General features: G+C 67.1%; 2 protein-coding genes across 3 annotated transcripts; one reads left to right on the top strand and one right to left on the bottom strand.

Moving 5' to 3' along the window:
* Nucleotides 1–700: 700 nt before the first annotated feature.
* On the bottom strand, nt 701–13,483 carry MAP3K12 (mitogen-activated protein kinase kinase kinase 12; the record flags this gene model as incomplete). The annotated part of the gene is made up of 13 exons (XM_084277173.1): nt 701–793; nt 2,829–3,090; nt 3,981–4,051; nt 4,262–4,712; nt 5,186–5,323; nt 5,872–5,988; nt 6,254–6,363; nt 7,229–7,337; nt 7,719–7,877; nt 8,515–8,673; nt 9,667–9,858; nt 12,107–12,290; nt 13,144–13,483. The coding sequence occupies 13 exons, from the start codon at nt 13,481–13,483 to the stop codon at nt 701–703; spliced, it is 2,385 nt and encodes a 794-aa protein (XP_084133299.1).
* Nucleotides 13,484–19,117: 5,634 nt separating this feature from the next.
* On the top strand, nt 19,118–26,032 carry TARBP2 (TARBP2 subunit of RISC loading complex). Of its 2 annotated transcripts, XM_084277132.1 has the most exons (9): nt 19,118–19,178; nt 20,987–21,168; nt 21,935–22,040; nt 22,588–22,671; nt 22,837–22,909; nt 23,733–23,850; nt 23,971–24,098; nt 24,729–24,918; nt 25,649–26,032. In XM_084277132.1, the coding sequence occupies exons 1-9, from the start codon at nt 19,126–19,128 to the stop codon at nt 25,804–25,806; spliced, it is 1,092 nt and encodes a 363-aa protein (XP_084133258.1). In that variant the 5' UTR covers nt 19,118–19,125; the 3' UTR covers nt 25,807–26,032. The 2 variants fall into 2 exon arrangements, with proteins under 2 accessions (XP_084133258.1, XP_084133259.1); XM_084277133.1 differs by lacking the exon at nt 21,935–22,040 and having other exon boundaries at nt 22,605–22,671.
* The last annotated feature ends 1,952 nt before the right edge of the window (nt 26,033–27,984 follow it).

The raw sequence follows: 27,984 nt of genomic DNA on the forward strand, positions 1-27,984 counted from the left end.
GGGGGGGGCGGGGGGGGGGGTGTCATGACCCCACTTCAGGGCTTATACTGCTGGGTGGGTGTTTCATACTTCTCAAGGGGGGTTTCAGATCAAGGGGGGTTTCAGATCCCTGGGGAGGGGGGGTTTCAGATCCCTGGGGAGGGGGGGGTTCATACCCCTGGGGGGGGCTTCATACCCCTTGGGGGTGGTTTCATAGCCTGGGGGGGGGTTATACACCTGGAGAGGGTTTTCATAGCCCTGGGTGGGGGGGATTCATACCCTTGGGGGGGGGTATACGCCTGGTGGGGGGTTTCATACCCCAGGGGGGTTCATACAACTGGGGGGGGGTCTCTCCTCTGTCCCACCCCAAAACACTCCCCCCAGAGCAACCCTCCTGCATCTCCTGGTGCAGATGCCCCCCCACCAACACCCCAGATCCCTGAGGCAACACCCCCTCTGTGGTGGGGGGGTGTTATGTTATGGTAGGACCTACACAAACACAGGAGGGAGAGGGTGACCTCTGCCCCTCTTTCTTCCCCTGTAGCCCCCCCCCCCCAAATTCCTTCCCCCCCCTCCCCCCAGGCACAGAGACCGCACAGAACTTGCTGTAGAGAGCGATAGATATTTATATAAATATTTGGGGCTGTACAAGTGGTGTGGTGGTGGGGGGGGGGATGTGGGGGGGTGCAGAGGGTGGGGGGAGTGGGGGGGGGGACACAGGTCACAGGCCCGGGGGGGCCGTGGGCCGGGGGGGCCCCTCGCCGCTGCCTGAGTGGTCGAGCTCTGCGCTGTCGCAGTCCGAGTCCTCGGAGACCTGGGGGGGGGGGGCACAGATATAAAGGGGGGGGTTTAAACATCCTGGGACCACCCCCCCAAGGACCACCCCACCCAAGGACCACCCCCCACTGTGGGAACTGGTCCTGGGCACACCCATCCCTGGCTGCTCTGTCCTGGGGGGTCCTGGGACAGCGCCCCCCCCCCAACTTAAACCTGGGGTATCATCCTGGGGGGCATCCCCATGGCACCTCAGTCTTGGGGACCCCTCCCCTCACATGACCCCTGATCCTGGGGGGCCTCTGGGCACCCTGGAGGACCTCACCCCGTGGTGCTGCCTCCTGGGGGCCGCTGCCCCCCAGGGATGCTTCATTCTGGGATGCCCAGCCTGTGGTACCCAGTCCTGGGGGGGGCTCTGGAGGACCCCTCCCCTATAGTACCTGGTTTTGGGGAGCCCTTGGTCTGAGACCTCCTCCCCCACACCTTGGCACTTGATCTTGGGGGGTTGGGGTGGGGGGACACCCTGTTCTCCATTGTACCTGGTCCTGGCATCCTCAGTGGGACCCCCCAACCTTAGAGGGGGACTCCCCCCTCCTTCCCCTTGCTAAACCCATCCAGGGGGGTGCAAAGCTCAAGGGACCCCAACCCATAGTGCTCATCCCTGAAGGACCCTCGGGACCCCCACCCCTGGGGGCCCAGGAGACCCCCCCCTTCCCCTTGCAAACCCCATCCTTGGGCTGGGGGACCCCCACCCCATGGTACTCAGCCTTGGGGACCCCTTTCCCCTGGTAGCTCAGGAGACCCCAACCTTGGGGGACTCCACAGACCCCCAACAGCCCTGGGGACTCCCCCAACGCTGTCATGGGTGGCGTTAGCTGACCCCTACTCTATACCAATGCCTGGGGGACCCTAAGGACCCCCCACCCCACTCACCCCTGGGACTACCCCTCCCATGGTGTCACCCCCTCCCTGGGGCTGGTTTGGTGGGGGAAGGGGGGGGTCCATGGGTGCTCCTCAGCACCCACCCCACATTGGGAACATCCCCAGGGGGCTAAGGGTTTGGTGGGGGAAGGGGGGGTCCACGGGTGCTCCCCAGCACCCACCCTACGTTGGGGACATCTCCAGGGCTCTAAGGGCTTGGTGAGTGAAAGGGGGGGCTCCATGCACCCACCCCATGTTGGGAACATCCCCAGGGGGCTAAGGGTTTGGTGGGGGAAAGGGGGGTCCATGGGTGCTCCCACCACCCACCCCACATTGGGGACATCTCCAGGGGGCTAAGGGCTTGTTGGGTTTGGTGGGGAAAGGGAGGTGGGGGGTGGGGGGGGTGGGGGGAGTGTCCATGCACCCAACCCATGCTGGGTACAGCCCCAGGGGGCTAAGGGTTTGGTGGGGGAAGGGGGGTCCACGGGTGCTCCCCAGCACCCACCCTACGTTGGGGACATCTCCAGGGGGCTAAGAGCTTGGTGGGGGAAGGGGGGGTGTCCATGCACCCACCCCACGTTGGGGACATCCCCTGGGGACTAAGGGTGTGGTGGGGGAAGGGGGGTCCACGGGTGCTCCCCAGCACCCACCCTACGTTGGGGACATCCCCTGGGGGCTAAGGGCTTGGTGGGTTTGGTGGGGGAAAGGGGGTCCATGGGTGCTCCCCAGCACCCACCCCACATTGGGGACATCTCCAGGGGGCTAAGGGCTTGGTGGGTTTGGTGGGGAAAGGGGTGGGGGGGGTGGGGGGGTGGGGGTGTCCATGCACCCACCCCATGTTGTGGACATCCCCTGGGGGTTAAGGGGGGGGGGGGTCCACGCACCCACCCCACATTGGGAACATCCCCAGGGGGCTAAGGGCTTGTTGGGTTTGGTGGGGAAAGGGGGGGTGTCCATGCACCCACCCCATGCTGGGTACAGCCCCAGGGGACTAAGGGTTTGGTGGGGGAAGGGGGGGTCCACGGGTGCTCCCCAGCACCCACCCCACATTGGGAACATCCCCAGGGGACTAAGGGCTTGTTGGGTTTGCTGATGGAAAGGAGGGGGGGGGATCCACACACCCACCCCCCCACCCCCCCCCTTGGGGCCATCACCTTGGGGCTGAGCCCCCCGTGGCGGCGGCCGGGCCCTTCGGGGGGGGCGGCGTCCAGGGGGATCTCGGAGCCCTGGGACAGGAGGTCCTCGGAGCGGTCGTCGGGCCGCTCGTCCGTGTTGGTGCTGCCCACGTCGGGCGTGGCGCTGTGGGACGGCTCGCTCGTGTGCCCCTCGTCCCCGTCCCCGTCCCCGTCCCCGTCCGAGAAGTTCTCCGAGCTGAAGGTCGAGAGCGACTGGCGCTTGCTCATCCCCGGGGGCCACCTGGGGGGATTTGGGGAGGGAGGAGCTGGGTGGATGGGCACCCACAGGGGCCTCACACACACACCTTGGGGGGGTCACCTCCTGCACCCATCCTGGGCCACTGAGCACCCATTGAGCCTCCCCCTTCCCACACCCATCTGAGGCAATTGGGGTCCCAGGGACATCCCCCCACCTCTTCCTGCACCCATCATCCAGGGCATCCAGGGACCCATGGATGCCCCCCTTTCTGCACCCATCCAGGGACCCATGGATCCCCCCCCCCACTTCCCATACCCATCCAGGAACCCATGGATCCCCCCCACTTCCCACACCCATCCAGGGACCCATGGATCCCCCCCCGCCACTTCCCACACCCATCCAGGGACCCATGGATCCCCCCCACTTCCCACAGCCATCCAGGGACCCATGGATCCTCCCCCCCCCCACTTCCTGCACCCATCCAGGGACCCATCCTGCACCCACCATGGGCTTCTGAGCACCCATGGACCCCCCCCTTTCCCCACCCAAAGCATCCAGGCACCCATGAGGCCCCCCCAGCCCCACACACATCATGGGCTTCCAACCACCTGCAGAGTCCCCTCCCCCCCCCCCCCCCCCAAATCATCCTGAGTGTCTGAGCACCCCATAGACCCCCCATCCCCCCCCACCCCTGCACACCCGTCCTGGGCATATGGACACCCCATGACCCCTTCTCCCTCCCCCCCTCCACCCAGCACCCATCCTGGGCTTCCAAGCACCTCTAGAAACCCATCCTGCCCCCACCCAGAGGGTGTGAGCACCCATGGACCACCCCCCAACTGCACCCATCCTGCCTGTCCAGGCACCCATGGACCACCAGATGGACCCAGACACTTTGGGGGGGGGGGGGCGGGGGGGGGGTTGGCACCCACCTCTGCCGCAGCGGCAGCTCCACCTCACTGTCCACTTCACCCTCCTCCTCCTCTGACGAGACCCCCCGCTTCTGGGGAGACAGAGGGGGGGCACTGGAGTCCTCCCAGGGGTCCTGACACCCCTTCTCATGAGGGGACCCCCCCCAAACCCCTCCCCAGAAGGACCCCCACCCCACCTCCCACTGCTGGCATGGACCTGAGGGGAGAAAGTGGGGGGGGGTGTCCTGCCCCCCCCCCCCCCCTTTCCCCAGCACCCCCAGAAAGGGCCTCGGGGTTCTCACCTGCCCGCGGGTGACGGCCGCCCGGTACAGCAGCGCTGCGGGGGTGAGGTGCTGCCCGGGGCCCCCTTTGCCCCCCCGGCCGGCCCCGCTCTCCCGCTCGGGCTCCCCGGGAGCGGGGGGGGACCGTGGTGGGGGGGACCCCTGGGGACCCGTCGCCCCCCCAGCTCCCACATCAGGGACTGTGGCTGGGGGGGCACCCACGGCTTCCAGGGTCCCCCCGAGGATGTCGGGGCCGGTGGTGGCTGGGGGGGGTCCAGGCAGCCCCCGGGGGGGTCCGGCCTCTGGGCCGAGCTCCCCGCAGCCCCCCCGGGGTCCCGCTTTGCGATGGCGCCCTTTGGCGCGGCGGCTGCGCCCCGGAGAGGGGGGGCCCTTGGGACACCCCGGCAGGGCCACCTGCGCCATGGCCGCATCCAGCTTGGGCAGCAGCACCTCTGGCTTCAGAATGTCGGGCCTGGGGGAGGGGGGGCACATGGGGAAGGGCTGTGGACAGGGACCCAGGGAGCCCCCGGAATATCCCCCCCACACACATCCCCACGCACCCCTCCATGTCCAGATCCCCCCCTCCCAGAAGACCCCACCTCCAAGGGACATTGGCATCTGCACACACCCCCCAACACCCCCCCACAAAAAGGGCCCCCCCCAGGCATCTGCACCCACACCCCCCCACCCTAAAGCACCCCAGCACCCAGTCTTCCAGCCCTCAGTCTCCCAGCCCCCTCTCCCCAAAGGACCCCAGGCCACCCAAGCCCCCCACAACACCCCCCCCCCATCAAAGAACCCAGGTGACCAGGCTCCCAGCTCCAGCCCCCCTCACACCACGTAGGACCCATACACCCCCCTACTCAAAGCACCCATCCAACCCCCCTCCTCAACCCTCTCAGCCTACAGGGTGTCCCCCCCCAGCTCCCCCCACCCCGGGCGCACCGCTTGCCGTGGGGCGAGAGCTTCTGGGGGACGTTGCGCTTCTTGATGAGGGTCTCCACGGCGTTGCCGTGCAGGAGCCCCCGCGGCGCCCGCGGCTTGAAGAGCCCTGGGTAGCGCTTCTCCAGCGCCTGCTCCCTCCTGCCACGGGCCAGGCGTGGGCACCCACCCCCGGCCACGGGGCTGGGGCGGCCGTAGCCTTGGGGTGGTGGCCATGGGGGGTGGGTATAGGGCAGGGGGGGCTGTGGCCATTGAGTGGATACAGGGTTGACCATGGCCATGGGGGGAGCATGGGGGTTGGGGGGGGATGTATAGAACTGGCTGTGGCCATAGGGTGGCCATGGGGTGGTATAGGGTTGGCCATGGTCATGGGGTGGCCATGGAGTGGATACAGGGTTGGCCATGGCCATTGGTGGGGTGTGCATGGGGGGGGGGTGCTATAGAATTGGATATGGCCATAGGGTGGACATAGGGGTGGCCAAGGGGTGGGTAAGGGTTGGCTGTGGCCATGAGGTGGCCATGGGGGGGCTAAAGAATTGGCCACGGCCACAGGGTGGCTCTGGGGTGGCCAAAGGTTTGGCCATGGCCGTGGTGTAGATGTGTGGGTGGCAATGGGGTGGATGTAGCATTGGCCACAGCAATGGGGTGGCCATGGGGTGGGTGCTGAGGGGTGCTGGGGGGGTGCTCACCTGAGCAACTCCTTCTCCTTGAGCTCCAGCTGCAGCATGAGGGCGCTGAGCTCCATGTAGAGGTTGTTGGCGCGCTCCAGCTTGCGCTCGTAGTGCTCCCGGATGTCCAGCGCGTGCCTGGCACGGGGGCACGTCAGCACACCCACCCCACGGCACCCCATGGCACCCCACAGCACCCCACAGCACCCCATGGCACCCCATGGCACCCCACAGCACCCCACGGCACCCAGCTCACACCATGCCCAAGAGCTGGCACCCAACAGCTCCCTCTGTACCCCAATACCCTCCCCATACCCTTGCCCCCAACCCACCTCCCACGGCCCCAATGCCCCCCGCAGCCCTGGCCCCCCACAGCCCGCGTGTCCCCGCGGACGGGCCCCACCGGAGCTCCTCGCGCCGGCGGTTGATGAGCTCCTCCTCCAGCCGGTGCAGACACGTCCCCTCCGACTTGATCTTCTCAAAGTGCAGCTTCACCTCCTCCCGCCACTCCGCCTGCGGCACGTGGGCACCGGCTACCAGGGGCACCGGCTCCCCAGGCACCATGGGCACCGGCTACCAGGGACACCGGCTCCCCAGGCACCAGGGGCACCGGCTACCAGGGACACCAGGTCCCTGGGCACCAGGGGCACCGACTACCAGGGGCACCGGCTCCCCGGGCACCAGGCACCATGGGCACCAGGGTCCCCAGGCACCACCAGGCACCATGGGCACTGGCTACCTGGAGCACCAGCTCCCCAGGCACCAGGGGCACCAGCTACCAGGGGCACCGGCTCCCTGGGCACCGGCTACCAGGGGCACCATGGGCACTGGCTACCAGGGACACTGGGCACTATGAGCACTGGCTACAGTGGGCACTGGCTACCCTGGGCACCAGGAACCCTGGGTACCACAGGCACTGGCTACCACGGGCGCCAGCAACCAAGTGTACTGGGCACCCTGGGCACCAGTTACAGCAGACACTGGGCACCCCGGGCACTGGGCACCCCAGGCACTGGCTACCATGGGCACAAGACACCGCAGGCACCACATCCCTGGGCACTGCTCCTGGGTGCAGCTACTGCAGGCACTGGGATATACTGGGCACAGCTACCCTGTGCGCTGGGATGCACTGATGGCTCCAGTTGCCCCAGCACCATCCCTCACAGTTACTGGGATCTGCACCCTGTGGGGTTTGGGGGTGCTGGGTCCCTGGGTGTTGGATACCTGGGGGTTGAAGTGGGTGTCCTGCAGGGTTGGGGGGGGGGGTCGCAGGGTGCTGGGGGTGGTCTCAGGGTGCTGGGTATCCTGGGGTTATTCCAGGGGTGCTGGGGAGGGTTCTGGGGGGGGTGGGGGGCAGGTGTGCGGGGGTGCTGGGTACCTGGGATTTGAAGTAGGTCTCCTGGGGGGTGGAGAGGACGTCGGCGGAGGCGATGTCGAGGTGCAGGAGGATCTGGCGGAAGGACGGCCGGTTCCGGGGCTTGCTGTTCCTGGGGGGGGGGGGCAGCACGGCGCTGGGGCAGGTGGGGGGGCCAAGGGGGGGTGCTGAGGCTTTTGGGGACCCCAGGCAAAGAAGGGCACACAGGACACACTGGGCGTCCCCCGTGAAGGGCGGTGGGGGTGGGGTGCAGTTGGGCGTGGGGTGCCCGTGGGCACAGCCCCCAAGGTGGGGGCACCCTCAGGGTGGGGGTCCCTATGACCAGGGGTCCCTCCCGCACTGCCCATGTTGGGGTGATGGTCCCCAGGGTCGGGTGTCCATGGTGGGGGTCCCACATGGAGTGACTCATCCATGGCACGGGTGCCCCCAGCGTGTCCCTGGGGGTGGTGTCCCCAGTGGGGATCCCAGGGGGGGTCCCCGGGGGTGCACTCACCAGCACTGGCGCAGCAGCACCTTGAAGCCGTCGGGGCAGCCGGAGGGGACGGGCAGGTGGAGGCTGTTGCTGCCCACCCCCCAGATGATGGCTGAGGAGTCCACGTCCTTGTAGGGGATCTCACCCGTCAGCAGCTCCCACAGCACCACCCCGAAGGACCTGGGGGCACCATCACCCACAGCCACCGTCACCCGCAGCTGGGCACCCCCAGTGTCCTCCCGCTGCCCCCCGGCCCCCCATGCCCTGCCCCAATGTCCCCTCCCTGCCTCTGCCCATCCTGCAGTCCCTGATGTCCTCCATCCCTGCAACATCCCCCAGTGTCCCAGGTGTCCCCACACAGCTCCCTGTTCCTATTGCCCTCAGTGTCCCCTCTGCCACCCCCCTGGGTGTCCCCAATGGCCTCTCCAGACCCCCATGGCACCGTGTCCCCAGTGCTTCCCCAGACCCCCATGGCACCGTGTCCCCAGTGCCACCACATCTCCCCCATGGCACCGTGTCCCCAGTGCCTCCCCAGACCCCCATGGCACCATGTCCCCAGTGCCTCCCCAGACCCCCTTGGCACCGTGTCCCCAGTGCCACCACATCTCCCCCATGGCACCTTGTCCCCAGTGCCTCCCCAGACCCCCATGGCACCGAGTCCCCAGTGCCTCCCTAGACCCCCATGGCACCGTGTCCCCAGTGCCACCACATCTCCCCCATGGCACCTTGTCCCCAGTGCCTCCCCAGACCCCCATGGCACCGTGTCCCCAGTGCCACCACATCTCCCCCATGTCCCCAAGGATCCCTGTGCCCTCACCAGATGTCGACCTTCTCGGAGACGGGCTCGTTGCGGATGACCTCGGGTGCCATCCAGGCCACGGTGCCGGCGAAGGACATCTTGGTGCTCTTGTCAATGAGCTCCTTGGAGGTGCCGAAGTCCGAGATCTTCACCACGTCGTCGTAGGTGATGAGCATGCTGGGGGGCAGGGGCTCAGCACCACACCAGCGCCACGCCAACGCCACGGGCACAGCACCGCCGTGGGCATGCCACTGCCACGGGCAGCGTTGGGTCACAGGCACGCTACCACCATGGGGACAAGGCCAACAGGGATGTGGCACCACCACGGGCATGCAACTGCCATGAGCATGGGCCTGTCATGGCCACGTGGCCATGGGCACGGCCCCACCGTGGGCAAGAGATTGCTGTGGGTGGGCAACCACCATGGGTATGGTGCTGCCACGGGCACAGCACTGTCATGGATGTGTCACTGCCAGGGACATGAAGCCACCATAGATGTGGCACTGCTGTGAGCATGCAACTGCCATGGGCATAGCATGGCCATGGCACCACCAAGGGCACGGCACCACCAAGGCTATGGCATCACCATGGGCATGGCATCACCAAGGGCATGTCCCCATCACGGTCATGGCATCACCAAGGGCATGTCCCCATCATGGTCATGGCACCACCAAGGGCATGGCACCACCAAGGCCATGTCCCCACCATGGTCATGGCATCACCAAGGGCATGTCCCCATCATGGTCATGGCACCCCCAGGGGCATGCCATCACCACATGACCACCATGGCCATGGCACCACCAAGGGCATATCCCCACCATGGCCATGGTACCACCAAGGACACGCCACCACTAAGGACACGTCACCACCATGGCATCACCATGGCCACGTCATCACCACCACGGCCATGTCACTACCAAGGACATGGCACCACCATGTCACCACCATGGCCATGGTGTCACCAAGGACACGGCACCACCAAGGACATGCAACTGTCCCCAACATGCAGCCACGGAGGACAACACACCACCACAGACACGGCACAGCCACGAGCATGCAACCACCACACGCGTGTCCCCACCACGGCCACGGCACCGTCACGGGCACGCCGCTGCCTGGGACACCCACCCCAGCACCCAGGGGTGCTCCCAAGCTCCCGTCCCCGCTCACTTGGGCGACTTGAGGTCGCGGTGGATGATCTTGTGCAGGTGCAGGTAGTTCATGCCGCCGGCGATGCCCATGGACCAGTCGACCAGGAGGGAGGGGGTGACCTTGCGCCCGGCGCGCAGCACCTCGTAGAGCTGGCCCTGGGCGCAGAACTCCATGATGATGCAGTAGCAGGGTGCCTGGGTGCACACACCCCTGCGGGCACAGCAGCACCCTCAGCACCCACCACCCGGCCAGCCAGGGCACCCGGCAGCACCCGGCAGCACCAGGGCACCTGGCTGCACCAGGGCACCCAACGTCACTGGGATACCCAATGTCACCAGGGCACCCAACGTCATGAGGGCACCCAACGTCATGAGGGCACCCACCATAACTGGGACACCCACCTTCACTGGGGTACCCAACATAACTGGGGCACTCAATGTCATCAGGGCACCCAACTTTACCGGGGTACCCAACGTCATCAGGGCACCCAACGTCACCAAGGCACCCAACATCACCAGGGCACCCACCATAACTGGGGCACCCACCATAACTGGGGCACCCAATGTCACCAGGGCACCCAACTTTACCAGGGTACCCAACATCATCAGGGCACCCAACGTCACTGGGGCACCCGACTTCATGGGGATACCCAATGTCACCAGGGCACCCAACATCACGAGGGCACCCACCATAACTGGGGCACCCACCTTCACTGGGGTACCCAACATAACTGGGGCATCCAACGTCACAAGGGCACCCAACACAACTGGGGCACCCAATGCCACCCAATGTCACCAGGGCACCCAATATCTCTGAAGCACCCAACGTCACCAGGCACCCAATGCCACTGGGGCACCTCCAAGCACCCCTTGGCACCAGGACACTCAGCTGCACCGGGTACCAGGCAGCACCCATCAGTGCTGGAGCACCCGTCTGCACCGGCTGCCCGGTAGCACTGGGAGCCCCCACCAGCACTGGGGCACCCACCAGCACCCAGACACTGGGGCACGCCTCCAAACTGGGGCACACCCAGCACCCGCACTGCCCAGCCCAGAGTGCACTGTCTGTGCCCGTCCCGTGTGCCACACGTGGGACATCCCGTGTGCCCCGTGCCCGTGCCGTGTGCGGCCCACCCAGGTCCGTGCCGTGCTGGTGGCCCACGGCTGTGCTGTGTCGATGACCCCTGTGCCCGTGTCCGTGCCGTGTCCGTGCCCATGGCCACACGCTGTGCCCGTGGTGTCCTCCATGCCCATGCCATGCACATGCTCTGACCTTCATGCTCATGCCACGCCATGCCCATGGCGTGTCCACACCTCTGACCTTCATGCACATGCCATATCTGTGTCCATGGCATGTCCACACCTCTGACCTCCATGCACATGCCATGTCCGTGTCCATGGTGTGTCCACACATCTGACCTCCATGCACATGCCATGTCCGTGTCCATTCCCCCTGTCCACGCCACCTCTACGCCCCATACCGCACCTACGGCCATGCCGTGTCCATGCCCTGTGCCATGTCCATGTTCATAGCATGTCCATGGCCAGTGCCATGTCCATAGTGTGTCCATGCCATGTCTGTGCCCAAAGCCCATGCTCCATGCCATGTCCATAGAGTGTCCATGGCCCATGCCATGACCATGTCCATACTGTGTCCATGCCATGTCCATGTCCATAGCGTGTCCATGCCATGACCATGTCCGTAGTGTGTCCAAGCCATGAATGTGCCCATAATGTGTCCATGCCCCATGCCATGACCATGTCCATAGCGTGTCCATGCCATGTCCATAGCATGTTCATGCCCCATGCCATGACCATGTCCATGCCCATAGCATGTCCATGCCATGCCCATGTCCATAGCGTGTCCATGCCATGACCATGCCCATAGCGTGTCCATGCCCCATGCCATGTCCATAGCATGTCCATGCCCCATGCCCATAGCGTGTCCATGCCATGTCTGTGCCCATAGCATGTCCATGCCATGCCCATGCCCATAGCGTGTCCATGCCCCATGCCATGCCCATGTCCATAGCGTGTCCATGCCATTCCCGTGCCCATAGCGTGTCCATGCCCCATGCCATGCCCATGTCCATAGCGTGTCCATGCCATGCCCATGCCCATAGCGTGTCCATGCCCCATGCCATGCCCATGTCCATAGCGTGTCCATGCCATGCCCGTGCCCATAGCATGTTTATGCCCCATGCCATGTCCATGGCGTGTCCATGCCATGCCCATGTCCATAGCATGTTTATGCCCCATGCCATGTCCACGCCTCATGCCCACCGTGTTCCCCAAGACCACGGCTTGGCCGTGCCACATCCACACTCCATGACCACAGCCTGACCGTGCCACATGCCACATCCACCATGTCCCTGTGCCCACCCACGACGTCCCCACGGCCAGAGCTGCCCACACCCCCTCCCCGCTGCCCCCGGCGGTGCCGGCAGCACCCCGCTCACTTGAAGGTGATGATGTTGGGGTGCTTGAGCTTGCGCAGGTGCTTGATGTCGGTCTCCTTCAGGTCCCGCACCTTCTTCACCGCCACCTCCTCGCCGTGGAAGCGTCCCAGGAACACGGCCCCCTGCGCCCCGCTGCCCACCCACTGCAGGTCCAGGATCTCCTCGAACGGCACCTCCCAGGGGTCTGCGGGCACCCACGGCACAGGCGCGTCAGCACCCCCCCTGCACCCCCACCCACGGCACCCCCACCCCCTGCACCCCCACCCACGGCACCCCCACCCACGGCACACGCATGTCAGCACGTCAGCACCCCCCTGCACCCCTATCCATGGTACCCCTGTATTAGCACCCCCCCTGCACCCCCACCCACAGCACCCACACCCATGGCACATGCACATCAGCACCCCCCTGCACCCCTACCCATGGCACCCCCAGCACCCCACCCATGATACCTGTGTATTGGCACCCCCCAGCACCCCTAGCCGTGGCACCCCCACCCATGGTACCCATGTATTAGCACCCCCAGCACCCCCACCCATGGCACCCCCAGCACCCCCACCCATGGTACCCATGTATCTGCCCCCCCCCCAGCACCCCTACCCACAGCATCCCCCTGCACCCCTACCCATGGTACCCATGTATCTGCACCCCCCAGCACCCCCAGCACCCCCACCCATGGTACCCATGTATCTGCATCCCCCAGCACCCCCACCCATGGTACCCATGTATCTGCCCCCCCCAGCACCCCTACCCACAGCATCCCCCTGCACCCCTACCCATGGCACCCATGTATCCGCACCCCCCAGCACCCCCACCCACAGCACCCCCACATCAGCAGCCCCCTGCACCCATGCCCACAGCACCCCCAGCACTCCTCCCACGGCGCAGCCCCTCCCTGACACCCCCCCCACCCCTCTGCCCCCCGGCACCCCACTCCCTGCCCCTTCCCTGGCCCGCTGCCCCCTTCCTCACCCCCCCTCACCCTCCTGGCCCCCGCAGCACCCACTCCACCCCCCTTAACGCCCCCCACCCCTCACCTTCCTGGGGGTGCTTGTGCTCCGCAGCGTAGGCCTTGCCGATCATGGTCCAGACGGGCTTGAGGCAGCCGAAAAGCCCCTCCAGGAACCCCCCCCCGGCCTGGCACCGCAGGTGGGCGGCCTCAGCGGCCAAGGGTCCCGCTCCCTCAGGCCCCAAGTCGGGGTGCCGGGGGGTCCCGCGCCTGGGCCAGGCCTCCGGGGGGGCTGCGGGGGCGGCGGGGGCGGCGGGCAGCACGTCGCGCAGCACGCACTGGGTGGGGGTCAGCTCCTGCTCGGGGGTCCCGTCCGAGCCCAGCGCCAGCGAGGGCGACGGCGTCCGCGTCTCGTGCAGACAGGCCATGGCGGGGGCCCCCCCGCGCCCCCCGCCGCCCCCGGCCTGCGGGAGGGGGGCAGCGGGAGCTGGGGGGGGCAGAACGCACCCCCGGGCACCCCCAGGTACCAACCCGCACGGCTCGCGGCCCTGAGCACCCCCCCCCTCTGCCCTGCACCCAGGGGTGTGTCTGTGGGGGCACGTGCGAGGCCTTGCACACGTGTGTGCAGCCCCTTGCACACGTGGGCACCCCTGCACATGTATGTGCAAGGGCTTGCACACGTGTGTGCAGCCCCACGTGAGTGTGCCACCCCCTGTACCCCATTACACGCTTGTGCTCCCCCTTGCACACGTGTGTGCAACTCCACATGCGTGTGCACCCCCTTGCACCTGTGAACACCCCTGCACATGTATGTGCAAGCCCTTGCACACGTGTGTGCAGCTCCACATGCATGTGCAAGGGCTTGCACACGTGTGTGCAGCCCCACATGTGTGTGCACCCCTTGCATCCCTTTACACACTTGTGGTCCCCCTTGCACACGTATGTGCAACTCCACATTCATGTGCACCCCCTTGCACCTATGGACACCCCTTTACATGCATGTGCAAGCTCTTGCACACATGTATGTGCAGCTCCACATGCATGTGTGCACCCCTTGCATCCCATTACATGCTTGTGCTCCCCCTTGCACACGTATGTGCAACTCCACATGCATGTGCACCCCCTTGCACCTATGGACACCCCTTTACATGCATGTGCAAGCCCTTGCACATGTGTGTGCAGCTCCACATGCATGTGTGCACCCCTTGCATCCCATTACATGCTTGTGCTCCCCTTGCACACGTGTGTGCAACTCCACATACATGTGCAAGCCCTTGCACACGTGAGTGTGCAGCCCCACATGTGTGTGCACCCCCTTGCACACGCACCCCCGTGGGCGGGGGGGAGGGTGTGCACAGAGGGCACATGCGTGTGCAAGGAGGTGCCTGGGCACGTGTGGGTGTGCACAAGGGCGTGCGAGCCCGTGCACGAGCACGTGTGAGCGCAGGGCAGCGTGCAAGAGGGGGAGCAACCCCCCCCCCCCCTGCAAATGTGCCAGGGGAAACTGAGGCAGGGCCGGGGGGGGGGGTCCCGGGGGGGTCTCGGGGGATGCAGGGAGGGGCTCAGCTCCGGCTCAGCTCCCCTCAAAATTTGGGGGGGGGGGTTGTTGCCATGGCAACAGCGGAGCGGATGGATGAGGTCATCACTAAAATTAGGTGGGGGGGGGGGTGAGTCACGGGGGGGGGGGACGACGTGGGCGGGGCTTAGCGTCACCCCGAGGGACCCGAGAGTCCGGCCCGGGGGGGGGTGGGGGGTGGGGGACACACACGACCCGCCCTCCAGGTGTCGTGTCCCCCCCCGTGGTGACATCACGTCACGCGGTGACGTCATCCCGGTAAGGGATGGAGCCTCCCCTCCCCCCCTTTCCCTTCCCCCCCCACCTCCCCGTGTGGGGAAACTGAGGCAGGAGCGGGGAACCAGGGGGGAGGGGGGGCGCGTCTATCGCGACAGGCGACAGCGCCGGTCCCGTGTCGCGACAGAGGAGACAGGCAGCGGACGAGGAGAGAGCGGCCCCGCGCCGCCCTCCCCTCCCCGCCGGGTTATGTCGCGACATGAAGCCCTGTCGCGACAGCGGGAGGGGGGAATGGAGGGCTGGGGGGGGTGTGGGGGGGTGGTGGGGGGGGTGGTGTCGTGTGAGTGGCCCACGCGGGGGGTGCACGCACGTGTGCGGGAGGGGGGGGGGGGGTGTCGTGGCTGCGCGCGCACGCAGCGGGGGCACGAGCGTGCAAGGGGGGGGGGGGGGGGGGCACAAGCGCGTGCGTGGCCGCCCCCCACCCCCCCCGGAGGAGGAGCGGGGGGGGCGGGGGGGGGATGTGCGGGGGGTTCCCACGTGTGCAAGGAGCTGCCCACGCGTGTGCGGGGAGTGGGGGAGGTGCGGGGGGGGGGCACACGAGTGTGCAAGAGGCCGCGCGTGCCACTGCCCAAACCCCCCCCAAAAAGGCCCCACCGAGCCCCCCCCAGGGCTGGGGGAGGGGTGGGTGCGGCCCCCCCCCACCCCCCACCCCCCTGGGCCTGGGGAGGGGGTGTGGGGGGGGACCACGTGCCCCCCCATCAGTCCCGGTCGCATCCCTGGTCCTACCCCCCCACCCCCCCCCTACATCCCCCCCCCTCTACATCCCCCCCCCCCCCCCCCCTCAACCCCCGGCCGGGGCCTCCCCGCTGCCGCCCGGTGCCGGTACCTGGGGGGGGGCTCCGGGCCCCGCGGGTGCCGCTGCCGGGGCCTCCGGGGGTGATGCCGGTGAGGGGCCGGGGCCTGGGGATGGGCCCGGGGCCGGGGGCCGGGGGCTCGGGGCGGGCGGGGCCCGGTACCGGGGGCCGGTGCCGCGGTCAGGGCGCTCGGCGCGGAACGGCCCCGCCCGGCGCTCGGCGCGGCCCCGCCCCGCCCGCCCCGCCCCGCACCGGGAGCCCCCGAGCACCCGCCGCGGGCACCGGCACCGGCCCCGGGGCCCGGATCCCACCGGGACACCCCCGGCACCGGCCCCGGGGCCGCTTTAACCCCCCCGGGGCCGCTTTGACCCCCCCCGGGGCCGGTCGGGGGGAGGGGGGGGCAGTCGGGGGCCCCCAGGGCCGTCCCAGTGCTCCCAGTATGACTGTGCTTCTGGCCCCAGTGCTCCCAGTATGGGCGTGATGCTATTCCCAGTGCTCCCAGTATGGGTGTCCCTGTCCCCAGTGCTCCCAGTCTGTCCCCAGTGCTCCCAGTCTGGGTTTCTCTCTGTCCCCAGTGCTCCCAGTCTGTCCCCAGCGCTCCTAGTACGAGTGTTCCTGTCCCCAGTGCTCCCAGTATGACTGTGCTTATGGCCCCAGTGCTCCCAGTATGGGTGTCTCTGTGTCCCCAGTGCTCCCCGTCTGTCCCCAGTGCTCCCAGTACAGGCGTGATTCTGTCCCCAGTGCTCCCAGTCTGTCCCCAGTGCTCCCAGTACAGGCGTGATTCTGTCCCCAGTGCTCCCAGTCTGGCCCCAGTGCTCCCAGTATGGGTGTTCCTGTCCCCAGTGCTCCCAGTATGACTGTGCTTCTGGCCCCAGTGCTCCCAGTACAGGCGTTATGCTGTTCCCAGTGCTCCCAGTCTGTCCCCAGTGCTCCCAGTCTGGGTTTCTCCCTGGCCCCAGTGCTCCCAGTATGGGTTTCCCTCTGTTCTTAGTGCTCCCAGTCTGTCCCCAGTGCTCCCAGTCTGCACCCAGTACTCCCTGTACGGGTGTTCCTATCCTCAGTGCTCCCAGTACAGGCATGATTCTGTTCCCAGTGCTCCCAATCTGGCTCTCCCTCTGTTCCCAGTGCTTCCAGTATGGGTGTCCCTGTCCCCAGTGCTCCCAGTATGGGTTTCTCTCTGTCCCCAGTACTCCCAGTCTGTCCCCAGTGCTCCCAGTACAGGCATGATTCTGTTCCCAGTGCTTCCAGTCTGTTCCCAGTGCTCCCAGTCTGGCTCTCCCTCTGTTCCCAGTGCTTCCAGTCTGCTTCCAGTGCAGGTGTCCGTTTGTCCCCACAGCTCCCTGTCCGTCCCACCCCATCTGTCTGTCCCCATCCACCCCAGCCCCACCCCGTCTGTCCCATGCTGTCTGTCCGTCCTTGTCCCACCCTGTCCGTCTGTCCCTGTCCCCACCCATGGACCCCTGTCCATCCCTGTCCCACCCTATCTGACCCTGTCCGTCTGTCCCACCCTGCCTGTCCCCAGTGTCCCCATCCACTGATCCCAGTTTGTCCCAGTCCATCCCTGTCCCCATCCATCGATCCCAGTTTGTCCCAGTCCATCCCTGTCCCCATCCATCCATCCATCCATCCATCCATCCATCCATCCATCCATCCATCCATCCCAGTTTGTCCCAGTCCATCCCTGTCTCATCCCATCCGTCTGTCCCTGTCCCCAGTGTCCCCATCCATCGATCCCAGTTTGTCGCAGTCCATCCCTGTCCCATCCCGTCCGTCTGTCCCTGTCCCCAGTGTCCCCATCCATCGATCCCAGTTTGTCCCAGTCCATCCCTGTCCCCATCCATCCATCCCAGTTTGTCCCAGTCCATCCCTGTCCCATCCCGTCCGTCTGTCCCTGTCCCCAGTGTCCCCATCCATCGGTCCCAGTTTGTCCCAGTCCATCCCTGTCCCAGTCCATCGATCCCAGTTTGTCCCAGTCCATCCCTGTCCCCATCCATCCATCCCAGTTTGTCCCAGTCCATCCCTGTCCCATCCCGTCCGTCTGTCCCTGTCCCCAGTGTCCCCACCCATTGATCCCAGTTTGTCCCAGTCCATCCCTGTCCCATGCTGTCTGTCTGTCCCTGTCCCCAGTGTCCCCATCCATCGATCCCAGTTTGTCCCAGTCCATCCCTGTCCCATGCTGTCTGTCTGTCCCTATCCCCAGTGTCCCCATCCATCCATCCATCCCAGTTTGTCCCAGTCCATCCCTGTCCCAATCCATCGGTCCCAGTTTGTCCCAGTCCATCCCTGTCCCACCCATCGGTCCCAGTTTGTCCCAGTCCATCCCCGTCCCATCCCGTCCGTCTGTCCCTGTCCCGCCCCGTCCAGGGAGGGAAACTGGGGCAGCCGCCCCCCCAGTCGCGTGCCCCCGCCTCCCGGTCCCTCCAGCTTCCCGGCATTCCCCGCGCGGGGCAGGGCATTGTGGGAAATGTAGTCTGCTGGGGACAGAGAAACACCCGACTGGGAGCACTGGGGACAGACTGGGAGCACTGGGGACAGAATCATGCCTGTACTGGGAGCACTGGGGACAGGAACACTCTTACTGGGAGCACTGGGGGCCAGACTGGGAGCAGTAGGGACACGCTAGGAGCAGACTGGGCTCAGACTGGGAGCAGTGGGAGCAGACTGGGACAACTAGGGGCAGCCTGGGAGCACTGGGAGCACACTGGGGCAACACTGGGAGCACACTGGGAGCACACTGGGCGCACTAGGAGCACATTGGGAGCACACTGGGAGCACTGGGAACACACTGGGAGCACTGGGTGCACACTGGGAGCACACTGGGAGCACTGGGAGCACACTGGGAGCACACTGGGAGCACTGGGGCCACACTGGGGCCACACTGGGGCCACACTGGGAGCACTGGGAGCACACTGGGCACACACTGGGAGCACACTGGGAGCACTGGGAGCACGCTGGGGCCACACTGGGAGCACACTGGGTGCACTGGGAGCACTGGGAGCACACTGGGGCCACACTGGGAGCACTGGGAGCACACTGGGGCCACACTGGGGCCACACTAGGAGCACTGGGAGCACACTGGGGCCACACTGGGAGCACACTGGGAGCACTGGGAGCACACTGGGAGCACTGGGGCCACACTGGGTGCACACTGGGGCCACACTGGGAGCACACTGCAGCCACCCTGGGGCCACCCTGGGGCCACCCTGGGCGCACTGGGAGCACTGGGAGCACCCTGGGGCCACACTGGGCGCACTGGGAGCACCCCGGGCCCACACCAGGCGCAGCCGCCCCCCTTCCCCACGTCCCCCACCCCCCCCCGCCATCCCCGGCCGCGGGTTCCCATCACCCCCCGCGCGGCGCCGCCTCCCCTCGGGCGCCCCCTGGCGGCGCGGCCGGCGCGGCGTGGGGACGGAGCGCGGCGGGGATGAGCGAGGAGGGGGCGGGCGGCGGGGCCAGGCGGAGCGGCGGCTTCCCCAGGTACCGGACACCCCCCCCGGCCCCCCCCCAGCCCCGGGACACCCCCCGCCCAAAGCCGCCTTCCCCAGCGGCCTGATAAAACCCTCCCGGGCCCGCTTATCCGGCTCCGCGCGGGGCCGGGGGGGTGAGGCCTACACCGGGCCTACCCCCCTCACACCGCCCCCCCCCAGCTTCCCGCCTCAGCCGGGGCTGCTCCGCCGTCTCCGGGCTGCGGGGCGGGCCCGGCGCTGCCTGGGGGGCGGGTGGAGGCCTCATCGCCGGCCCCGCGGTGTGAGGTGGCCCCGGCCCTGGCCCTGGGCTCCGTGCTGCCCCCGGCCCCGTGCTGGGATGCGGCCCCATCCCTGTCCCCCTGTCCCCATCCCTGTCCCCCTGTCCCCTCGCTCTGCGCTGGCCCCATCGCTGTCCCCCTGTCGCCGCACTGTGTGGTGGCCCCATCGCTGGCCTTTGTTCCCCACCTAGTGATGTGGCTCCGTCCCTGTCCCCCCCGTCTCTCTGCTGAGTGGTGGCCCCATCCCTGGCCCTTGTCCCCATGGTGTGTGCTGGCCCCATCCCTGTCCCCTCGCCCCTGGACTGTGATGTGGCTCCATCCCTGTCCCTTGTCCCCACGTTGTGATGTGGCTCCATCCCTGTCCTGTGTCCCCACAGTGTGTGATGGTCCCATCCCCTTTACCCCCAGCCCCTGTCACCTCACTCTATGATGACCCCATCCCTGTCCCCTCACTCTATGGTGGCCCCAATCCCTGTCCCCTCATCCCATAAACCCTGTGGCCACTCCATCCCTCCCCCCTGCCCTGTGGCAGATGCCACCCCAGTCCCCATGCTGTGGCACTCCATCCTTCTCCCACCACCCCTCTTTTCCTCCACCCTCCCCTCTGACCCCCTGGGGCTGGTGACACCCCTGTCCCTGCTCCCCCCTGATCCCCTGTCCCTGGTGACAGCCCTGTCCCTGCTCCCTTCTGACCCCTGGGGCTGGTGACAGCCCTGTCCCTGCTCTCCCTTGACCCCTGTCCCTGGTGACAGCCCTGTCCCTGCTCCCCCCTGACCCCTGTCCCTGGTGACACCCTGTCCCTGCTGCCCCGACCCCTGTCCCTGGTGACAGCCCTGTCCCTGCTCCCCCTGACCCCTGTCCCTGGTGACACCCTGTCCCTGCTGCCCCGACCCCTGTCCCTGGTGACAGCCCTGTCCCTGCTCCCCCCTGACCCCTGTCCCTGGTGACACCCTGTCCCTGCTGCCCCGACCCCTGTCCCTGGTGACAGCCCTGTCCCTGCTCCCCCTGACCCCTGTCCCTGGTGACACCCTGTCCCTGCGACCCCTGACCCCTGTCCCTGGTGACAGCCCTGTCCCTGCTCCCCCTGACCCCTGGGGCTGGTGACACCCTGTCCCTGCTCCCCCTGTCCCTGGTGACATCCTGTCCCTGGTGACACCCCTGTCCCTGGTGACAGCCCTCTCCCTGCTCCCCCTGACCCCTGGGGCTGGTGACAGCCCTGTCCCTGCTCCCCCTGACCCTGGTGACACCCCTGTCCCTGGTGACACCCCTGTCCCTGGTGACAGCCCTGTCCCTGCTCCCCCTGACCCCTGGGACTGGTGACAGCCCTGTCCCTGCTCCCCCTGTCCCTGGTGACACCCTGTCCCTGGTGACACCCTGTCCCTGGTGACAGCCCTGTCCCTGCTCCCCCTGTCCCTGGTGACACCCTGTCCCTGGTGACAGCCCTGTCCCTGCTCCCCCTGTCCCTGGTGACACCCTGTCCCTGGTGACAGCCCTGTCCCTGCTCCCCCTGTCCCTGGTGACACCCTGTCCCTGGTGACAGCCCTGTCCCCAGCCTGGAGCAGATGCTGGCCGCCAACCCCGGGAAGACGCCCATCAGCCTGCTGCAGGAGTATGGCACTCGCATAGGCAAGACCCCCGGCTACGACCTCCTGAAGGCTGAGGGACAAGCCCACCAGCCCAACTTCACCTTCCGTGTCACCGTTGGGGACATCAGCTGCACCGGTGGGTCCCTGGCACCCTCCTCTCCCAGGCTGGTCCCAACCCCCACCCCCCACACCCCCACCGTCCCCCACCCAGGCGCTGTGCGGGTGGATCTCGTTACCCTGGGGTGCTGCTAGAGGGGGTGTGGGGGGACAGTGAGGACATGGGGGTGTCCCCAGGAATGGTGGGGATCCCTAAAAAAGTTAAGGGGGGGGATTGCCTGGGATCCTGGTGTTTGGGATACTCAGGCATCCCTTGGGACCCCCCCCCAAAAAAAAGGAGGGGTGGGGGGGGGATGGCCTGTGATTTGGATGTCTGGCTCACTTGGGGGTCCCTTGGGAGCCCAAAAATGTGGGTGCTGGTGGGGGATTGCCTGGGATCCCTAAAAGGCAGGGTTTGGTGGTGGGGGGTCGCCTGGGATGCTGGTGTCTGGGACGCTTGGGGATCCCCTGGGACCCCAAAAATGTGGGTTGTGGTTTGGGATCATCTGGGACCCTGATGCCTGGGACACCCAGGGATCCCCTGGGACCTGCTGTGGCACAGGGATCCTCCTGGGGACCCCAAGATCTGGGATGATCCCTTGGGACCCCCCCTAAAAAGTGGGTCCTGGTGAGGGATCACCCTGACACCACTCGGGGACCCCCTGGCACCCTGCTGCCAGAGTTAAGGACCCCCCTCAGACCCTGACCCCTGGGCTGTGGCAGCCCTAACTGAGTGTGTGGGCTGTGAGGGGTCTGGGGGGGCCCCCCAAAACTCCCCACCACCCCTCAATCAGTGTCTCCCCCAGGGCAGGGGCCCAGCAAGAAAGCGGCCAAGCACAAAGCGGCCGAGGTGGCCCTGAAGCTGCTCAAAGGGGGGGACATGCTGGAGCCCACCACCCCCGAGGAGCCCAGGTGAGGGGGGCACGGGGTCCCCGGGGTGCTGGGGTGTCTGGGTGGGGCTCAGGATGCAGAGAGGAGGGGCTCAGGGAGCTAAGGGGTGCTGGGTGCAGGGGGAGGGGGCCGTTGAGTGTTTGCAGGAGGTGCTGAGAGGAGTTTGGGGTGCTCTGGGCTGCTGGATTGGGGGGTTGCTCAGGTGGTCTGGGGGTACCCAGGGGGTTGGGAGCACCCCCAGGGATGCTGAGCACCCAGGCTCAGTGGGTTTGGGGGGGGTCTGCAGCAGGGGGCCAGGGGAGTTTAGGGGTTCCCCAGGGTGATTTGGGGTGCCAGGGGCTTGGGCATCCCAAAGGAATTGGGTTTAGGGGAATTTGGGGGTGCCCAGGGTGCATCTGGGGCTGCACAGGGCACCGCTGGAGATACCTGGGGGGGGTCATGGGTGGAAATACCGGGGGACCTGTGGGTCCCACGGGAATTAGGGGTGCCTGGCAGGATTTGGGGTGCAGGGGGGGGAGGTTTGGGGGGGGCCAGCTCGGGCATTAACATCTCACCTTCTATCCCCAAGCTCTCCTTTCCCCCCAGAGCCCCCGGCTGAGCCCGGCCCCGCCGCTGCCCCCCCAGCGCCCACCGTGCCCCCCCCCTCACCCAGGTAACAGAGTGGGGGGCACCCAGATGCCCAGGGCTGGGCAGAGGTGGGGGGGGGTCACCGATCTCCCCCAAACCCTCAGCTCCTGGAGAGTCCTGGTGGGGGGTGGGGGGGCTCAGAAGTGCCCCCCTTACCCTGCCCCCCCTCACGCCCTGCCCCCCCCTGCAGGGGCACCCCCCTGGAGATGAAGACGCCCGTGTCCCCCCCCCAGTCGGAGTGTAACCCCGTGGGGGCTCTGCAGGTGGGTGACACCACAGGCTTGGGGACTGGCCCTGTTTTGGGGGGGATGAGACAATTTAGGGGACAGCTATCCCTGTCTGGGGTGGGGTGGGGGGGCTCCTTGCCTCTTTGGGGGTGACTTTACCCCTTTTGGGGGTGGTGGTGACCTTTGGGGGCTGCCTCTGCCCCGCTGGGGGTGGCTCTTACCCATTTTGGGGACAGTTCCCCTATTTTTGGACAATTATCCCCATTTTGGGGACAGTTATCCCCATTTTGGGGACAGTTACCCTATTTTGGGGACAGTTATCCCCATTTTAGTACTGGTTACCCCTATTTTGGGGACAGTTATCCCTATTTTGGGGACAGTTACCCTATTTTGGGGACAGTTACCCCATTTTAGTACCAGTTACCCCTATTTTGGGGACAGTTATCCCCATTTTGGGGACAGTTATCCCCATTTTAGTACCAGTTATCCCTATTTTGGGGACAGTTATCCCTATTTTGGGGACAGTTATCCCCATTTTAGTACCAGTTACCCCTATTTTGGGGACAGTTACCCTATTTTGGGGACAGTTACCCTATTTTAGTACCAGTTACCCCTATTTTGGGGACAGTTACCCTATGTTGGGGACAGTTACCCCCATTCTGGGGACAGTTACCCCTATTTTGGCGACAGTTACCCCATTTTAGTACCAGTTACCCCTATTTTGGGGCCAGCCCTGCCCATTTAGGGCTGGAATCTTCTTCCTTGGGGGCAGCTCTCCCTGTTATTTTTGGCTGGGGGTGTGTCAGCTTGTGGGTCAAGCCCCCCTCCCATTTGTCTGTGTCCCCCCTGCCCTCCCCAGGAGCTGGTGGTGCAGAAGGGCTGGCGCCTGCCCGAGTACACGGTGACGCAGGAGTCGGGGCCGGCGCATCGCAAGGAGTTCACCATGACCTGCCGGGTGGAACGCTTCGTGGAGATCGGTACGGGGCTGGGGGGGAGGGGAGAGGAAGGGGGCCTGTCACCCCCCTCCCTGGGGTGTGCAGGGGGGGTGTGACACGGTGCCAGGCTCCCCTGGGGGTCCCTTGTCCCCTCCACCGCAGGCAGCGGCACCTCCAAGAAGCTGGCGAAGCGCAACGCGGCCGCCAAGATGCTGGTGCGGATCCACAACGTCCCCATGGAGCCGCGCGAGGGCAGCGAGGCCGAGGTGGAGGAGGACCAGTTCTCCATGGTACCGGCCAGCCAGGGGTTAACGGGGCACAGGGGCACCCCAGGGGGTGAATTGGAGGGGGATGTGAGCACCCCATGGTGCACCCTGAGGGGTAAATGGGGGGACATGGGCACCCCACGGGCACCCTGAGGGGTTAAGGGGGGGACATGGGCACCCCATGGGCACCCTGAGGGGTAAATGGGGGGACATGGGCACCCCATGGGCACCCTGAGGGCTTAGTGGGAGACACGGGCACCCTGAGGTCACTCCAGGGATTTAATGGAAGGATCTGGGCACCCCACGGGCACCCTGAGGGGTTAAGGAGGGGGACATGGGCATCCCAAGGTCACCCCAAGGCATTAATGGGGGGACACAGGCACCCCATGTGCAGCCTGAGGGGTTAAGGGGAGGACTTGGGCATCTCAAGGTCAGCCCAGGGGGTTAATGGGGTGTCTGGGGGGGTCCCTGAGCCCCCCCATCCCTTGGGTGTTCCTGTACTGGGAGCCCTGAGCCCCCCCACACCCCAGGGGGGGTCTCTGGAGGGTCCCTGAGCCCCCATATCCCTCGGGTGTCCCTGCACTGGGAGCCCTGAGCCCCCCCACACCCCAGTGGGTGTCTCTGGAGGGTCCCTGAGCCCCCTGCACCCCGCAGGCGGGCCCCAGGCTGGAGGGGCTGCGGGGCCGAGCCCCCGGCTGCACGTGGGACTCGCTGCGGAACTCGGCGGGCGAGAAGATCGCGCAGCTGCGGAGCCACCCGCTGTCCCCGCTGGGCGCCGGCGCCTGCGCCCTGCTGCAGGAGCTCTCCGAGGAGCAGAGCTTCGCCATCAGCTACCTCGACATCGGTGAGCACCCCCACCCCCCAAACACACCCTGGAACCCCCCACTGCTCCCCAAAACACACCCTGGATCCCCCCACTGCTCCAAAACACACCCTGGGCACCCCCACCCCCCAAAACACACCCTGGAACCCCCTACCACACCAAAATACACCCTGGGCACCCTCCACTGCCCCAAAACACACCCTGGAACCCCCCACCGCCCCAAAACACACCCTGGAACCCCCCACCGCTCCCCAAAACACACCCTGGAACCCCCCACCGCTCCAAAACACACCCTGGGCACCCCCACAACTCCCCAAAAACACACCCTGGGCACCCCCACAACTCCCCAAAAACACACTCTGGGCACCCCCCACCCCTCCTTCAAAACACACCCTGGGCACCCCCCACCTGTCCCCAAAACACACCCTGGGCACCCCCCACACCTCCCCAAAAACACACCCTGGGCACCCCCCACCTTCCCTAAAAACACACCCTGGGCACCCCCAATCCCTCCCCAAAACACCCTCTGGGGACCCCCTACCCCCCCAAAACACACTCTGGCCACCCCCCTCCCCAAAACACACCCTGGGCACCCCCCACCTGTCCCTAAAAACACACCCTGGGCACCCCCCATCCCCTCCCCAAAACACCCTCTGGGCACCCCCCTCCCCATCCCAGGCTTGAGGGGTTGTTTTGGGGTTGGATGTGGGGTGACACCAGCCTGTTCCTGTGTGTGTGTGTCACCCCCCAGACGCGCTGAGCCTCAGCGGGCTGCACCAGTGCCTGGTGGAGCTGTCGACGCAACCGGCCACCGTGTGCCATGGCGCAGCCCCCTCCCGCGACGGCGCCCGCTCCCAGGCCGCCCGCAACGCCCTCCAGTACCTGCGCATCATGGCCGGGGGCAAGTGAGACCCCCGCCCGCCCCCTCCTCACCCCCTGCACCCCCCAACCCGCCCACCGACACCCGGACGGACACACAGACACTCCCAACGGACCCGCAGCCGGTCCCCCCTGGACTCGCCAGCCGACGCGCGGAGCTCCGCGATGGATGTCTGGATGCACCCACGGACACCCAGACAGACACCCGGCCCCCCCCCCGCCACTGATGTGCCCTGTGGGTACCTGGACAGACAGACAGACAGACACGTGGCTCCCCCAGGCAGAGCCTGGACAGAGCTCAGGGCCCCGGGGGGCACCCTCCATCCTGGGGTGAGGAGGGTCCCCGGACACCACCCAGCCCCTGGGAATAAAGCTGGGGGGGTTTGTACACTCCCCGCGTCGGTGTCTTTCTGGGGGGGGTGGGGGGGGCGTTTTGGGAGTCAGGGGTGGGGGGCAGCAAAGGGGCAGCTCCCCCCCCACCCCTTCCCTTCCCCCACCATCCCTCAGGGGCAAAACCAGAGCGAGTGTTGGGGGGTGAGTGGCACCAGTTTATTGGGTGACCCATGGATGGACGGACGGACTCACAGACGGGTCTCCAGAGGGACGGCTCCTGGGACAGACAGATGGACGCTCAGCGGCGGCGGCCGAAGCGTTGCGGTGTCGCCATGGTCCAGAACGGGGCGGCTGGAGGGTCCCAGCTGCGGGGGCTGAGCCGGGTCTGGGACCCCCCCTGCGGCCCCCGCCCAAACCTGCCGCAGGGACACCGCACCGCTGACACCCCCGCGTTGGGGACAGACAGACAGACGGGACGGGGATGGATGGACAAGGATGCACGGGGACAGAAGAGGATGGACAAATGGGGACAGGTACGATGGGGACAGACTGAGGGACGCGGGGACAGACAGACATGGGATGGCTACAGCCAGACAGGGGATGGCTACGGACAGACGGACACTAGCAGGGTCCCCCCATCCTGTCCCCAACACCCAGCTCCTTCCCCACCCCTGGGCTCCCCGACCCCGGTGTCCCCGGACAGCCCCTCCCCAGACCCCCCCTCCCGGCCCCGCTCACCTCTGCGGCTGGAGGGGGGAGCCCGGGCTGAGCCCGGGGCGCTGCAGGGACCGGAGCAACGCGCCCAGGGCGGCGGCGGCGGCCCCGGGGGGAGGCCCTGGGGGGGCGGCGGCGGCCTGTGGAGGGGTCGGACGGGGCAGGGAGGTCACGGCAGCCCCGGGGATGGGGGAAGGGGGGGGCACACGGACCCCTCCGACCCCCAAAACCCCGTTTTTCCCCTCCCGGCCCCCACGCCCCCCGCCGCATCCATCCCGCTGTCCCGCCCCGACGGCGCGGCGCTGGCCGGGGCTCACCGGGGCCGGGGCGCGCTCGGGGCCGGTACCGGGGTCGGGGAGCCCGGGGCAGGAGCGGGCGGCGCGCAGGACCCCCGCCAGCAGCAGCAGCACCAGCAGCAGCCGCCGCCCCGCCATCGCCCCCGTCACCCGGCGCCGCCGCCGCCTCTTATAGCGGGGCCGGGCCGGGCCGGGCCGCCGGGGGGGTCCCGGGGGAGCGGGAGATTGCGGGGATCAATCCTGGCCCCGCCGCCGCCGCTAATGAAACCCATTTACCAGCCGCGACAGCCGCCCCGGGGACGGACAGACAGACGGACGGACGCGGTTCCGCATCCCCGGGACCCTCCGCCGGGACCAGCGGAGCTGCCCTCACCGTCGGAGCGAGATCACCACCCCCCCCCCCGGCCCCATCCGTGGGGTTTCCCCCTCCCGACCGGGACTCCCCCCAAACCGGGACCCTCCCAGGATCCCCCCTCCCCGCCCCGGGACCCCCTCCCCGCCGCCCCCCCCCGCCGCCCCCCCCCGCTCCGTCGCTGCTCGTTGCCGCCACCGCGTGGCCGCGCCGCGTTCCTGCAGCCCCGACGGGGCGGCCCCGGCCCCGCCGCTGCCCTGGAGCCCCCCGCGGGTCTCACCCCCGACTCGAATCCAGATTAACCCCCCCCCCCGCGGTCTGATGGGCATGCGGTGTCACCTAGGGTCGTTCCCCCCCCCGGCAAATGCCACCCAAAGGGAGGGTCCCTGGGACAGGTGACACCAGGGGTGTCCCCCACCCACCCAGCTCCGGGCCCCCCATCCGCCCGCCCCCCCACACCAAGCAGAGGGCAGCAGCCACCAACCACCTCCTGGGTAATAGTTTAATGTGATA

The sequence above is a fragment of the Gallinula chloropus genome (assembly GCF_964237585.1).
Source record: "Gallinula chloropus genome assembly, chromosome: 31".
NCBI lineage: Eukaryota > Metazoa > Chordata > Aves > Gruiformes > Rallidae > Gallinula > Gallinula chloropus.

Coding starts and splice junctions, on each gene's coding strand:
- TARBP2 (XM_084277132.1), top strand. CDS start 19,126: ATGAGCGAGGAGGGGGCGGGCGGCGGGGCCAGGCGGAGCGGCGGCTTC. Junction 22,910..23,732: donor ACCCCGTGGGGGCTCTGCAG/GTGGGTGACACC, acceptor TGCCCTCCCCAG/GAGCTGGTGGTGCAGAAGGG. Junction 24,099..24,728: donor AGGAGGACCAGTTCTCCATG/GTACCGGCCAGC, acceptor TGCACCCCGCAG/GCGGGCCCCAGGCTGGAGGG.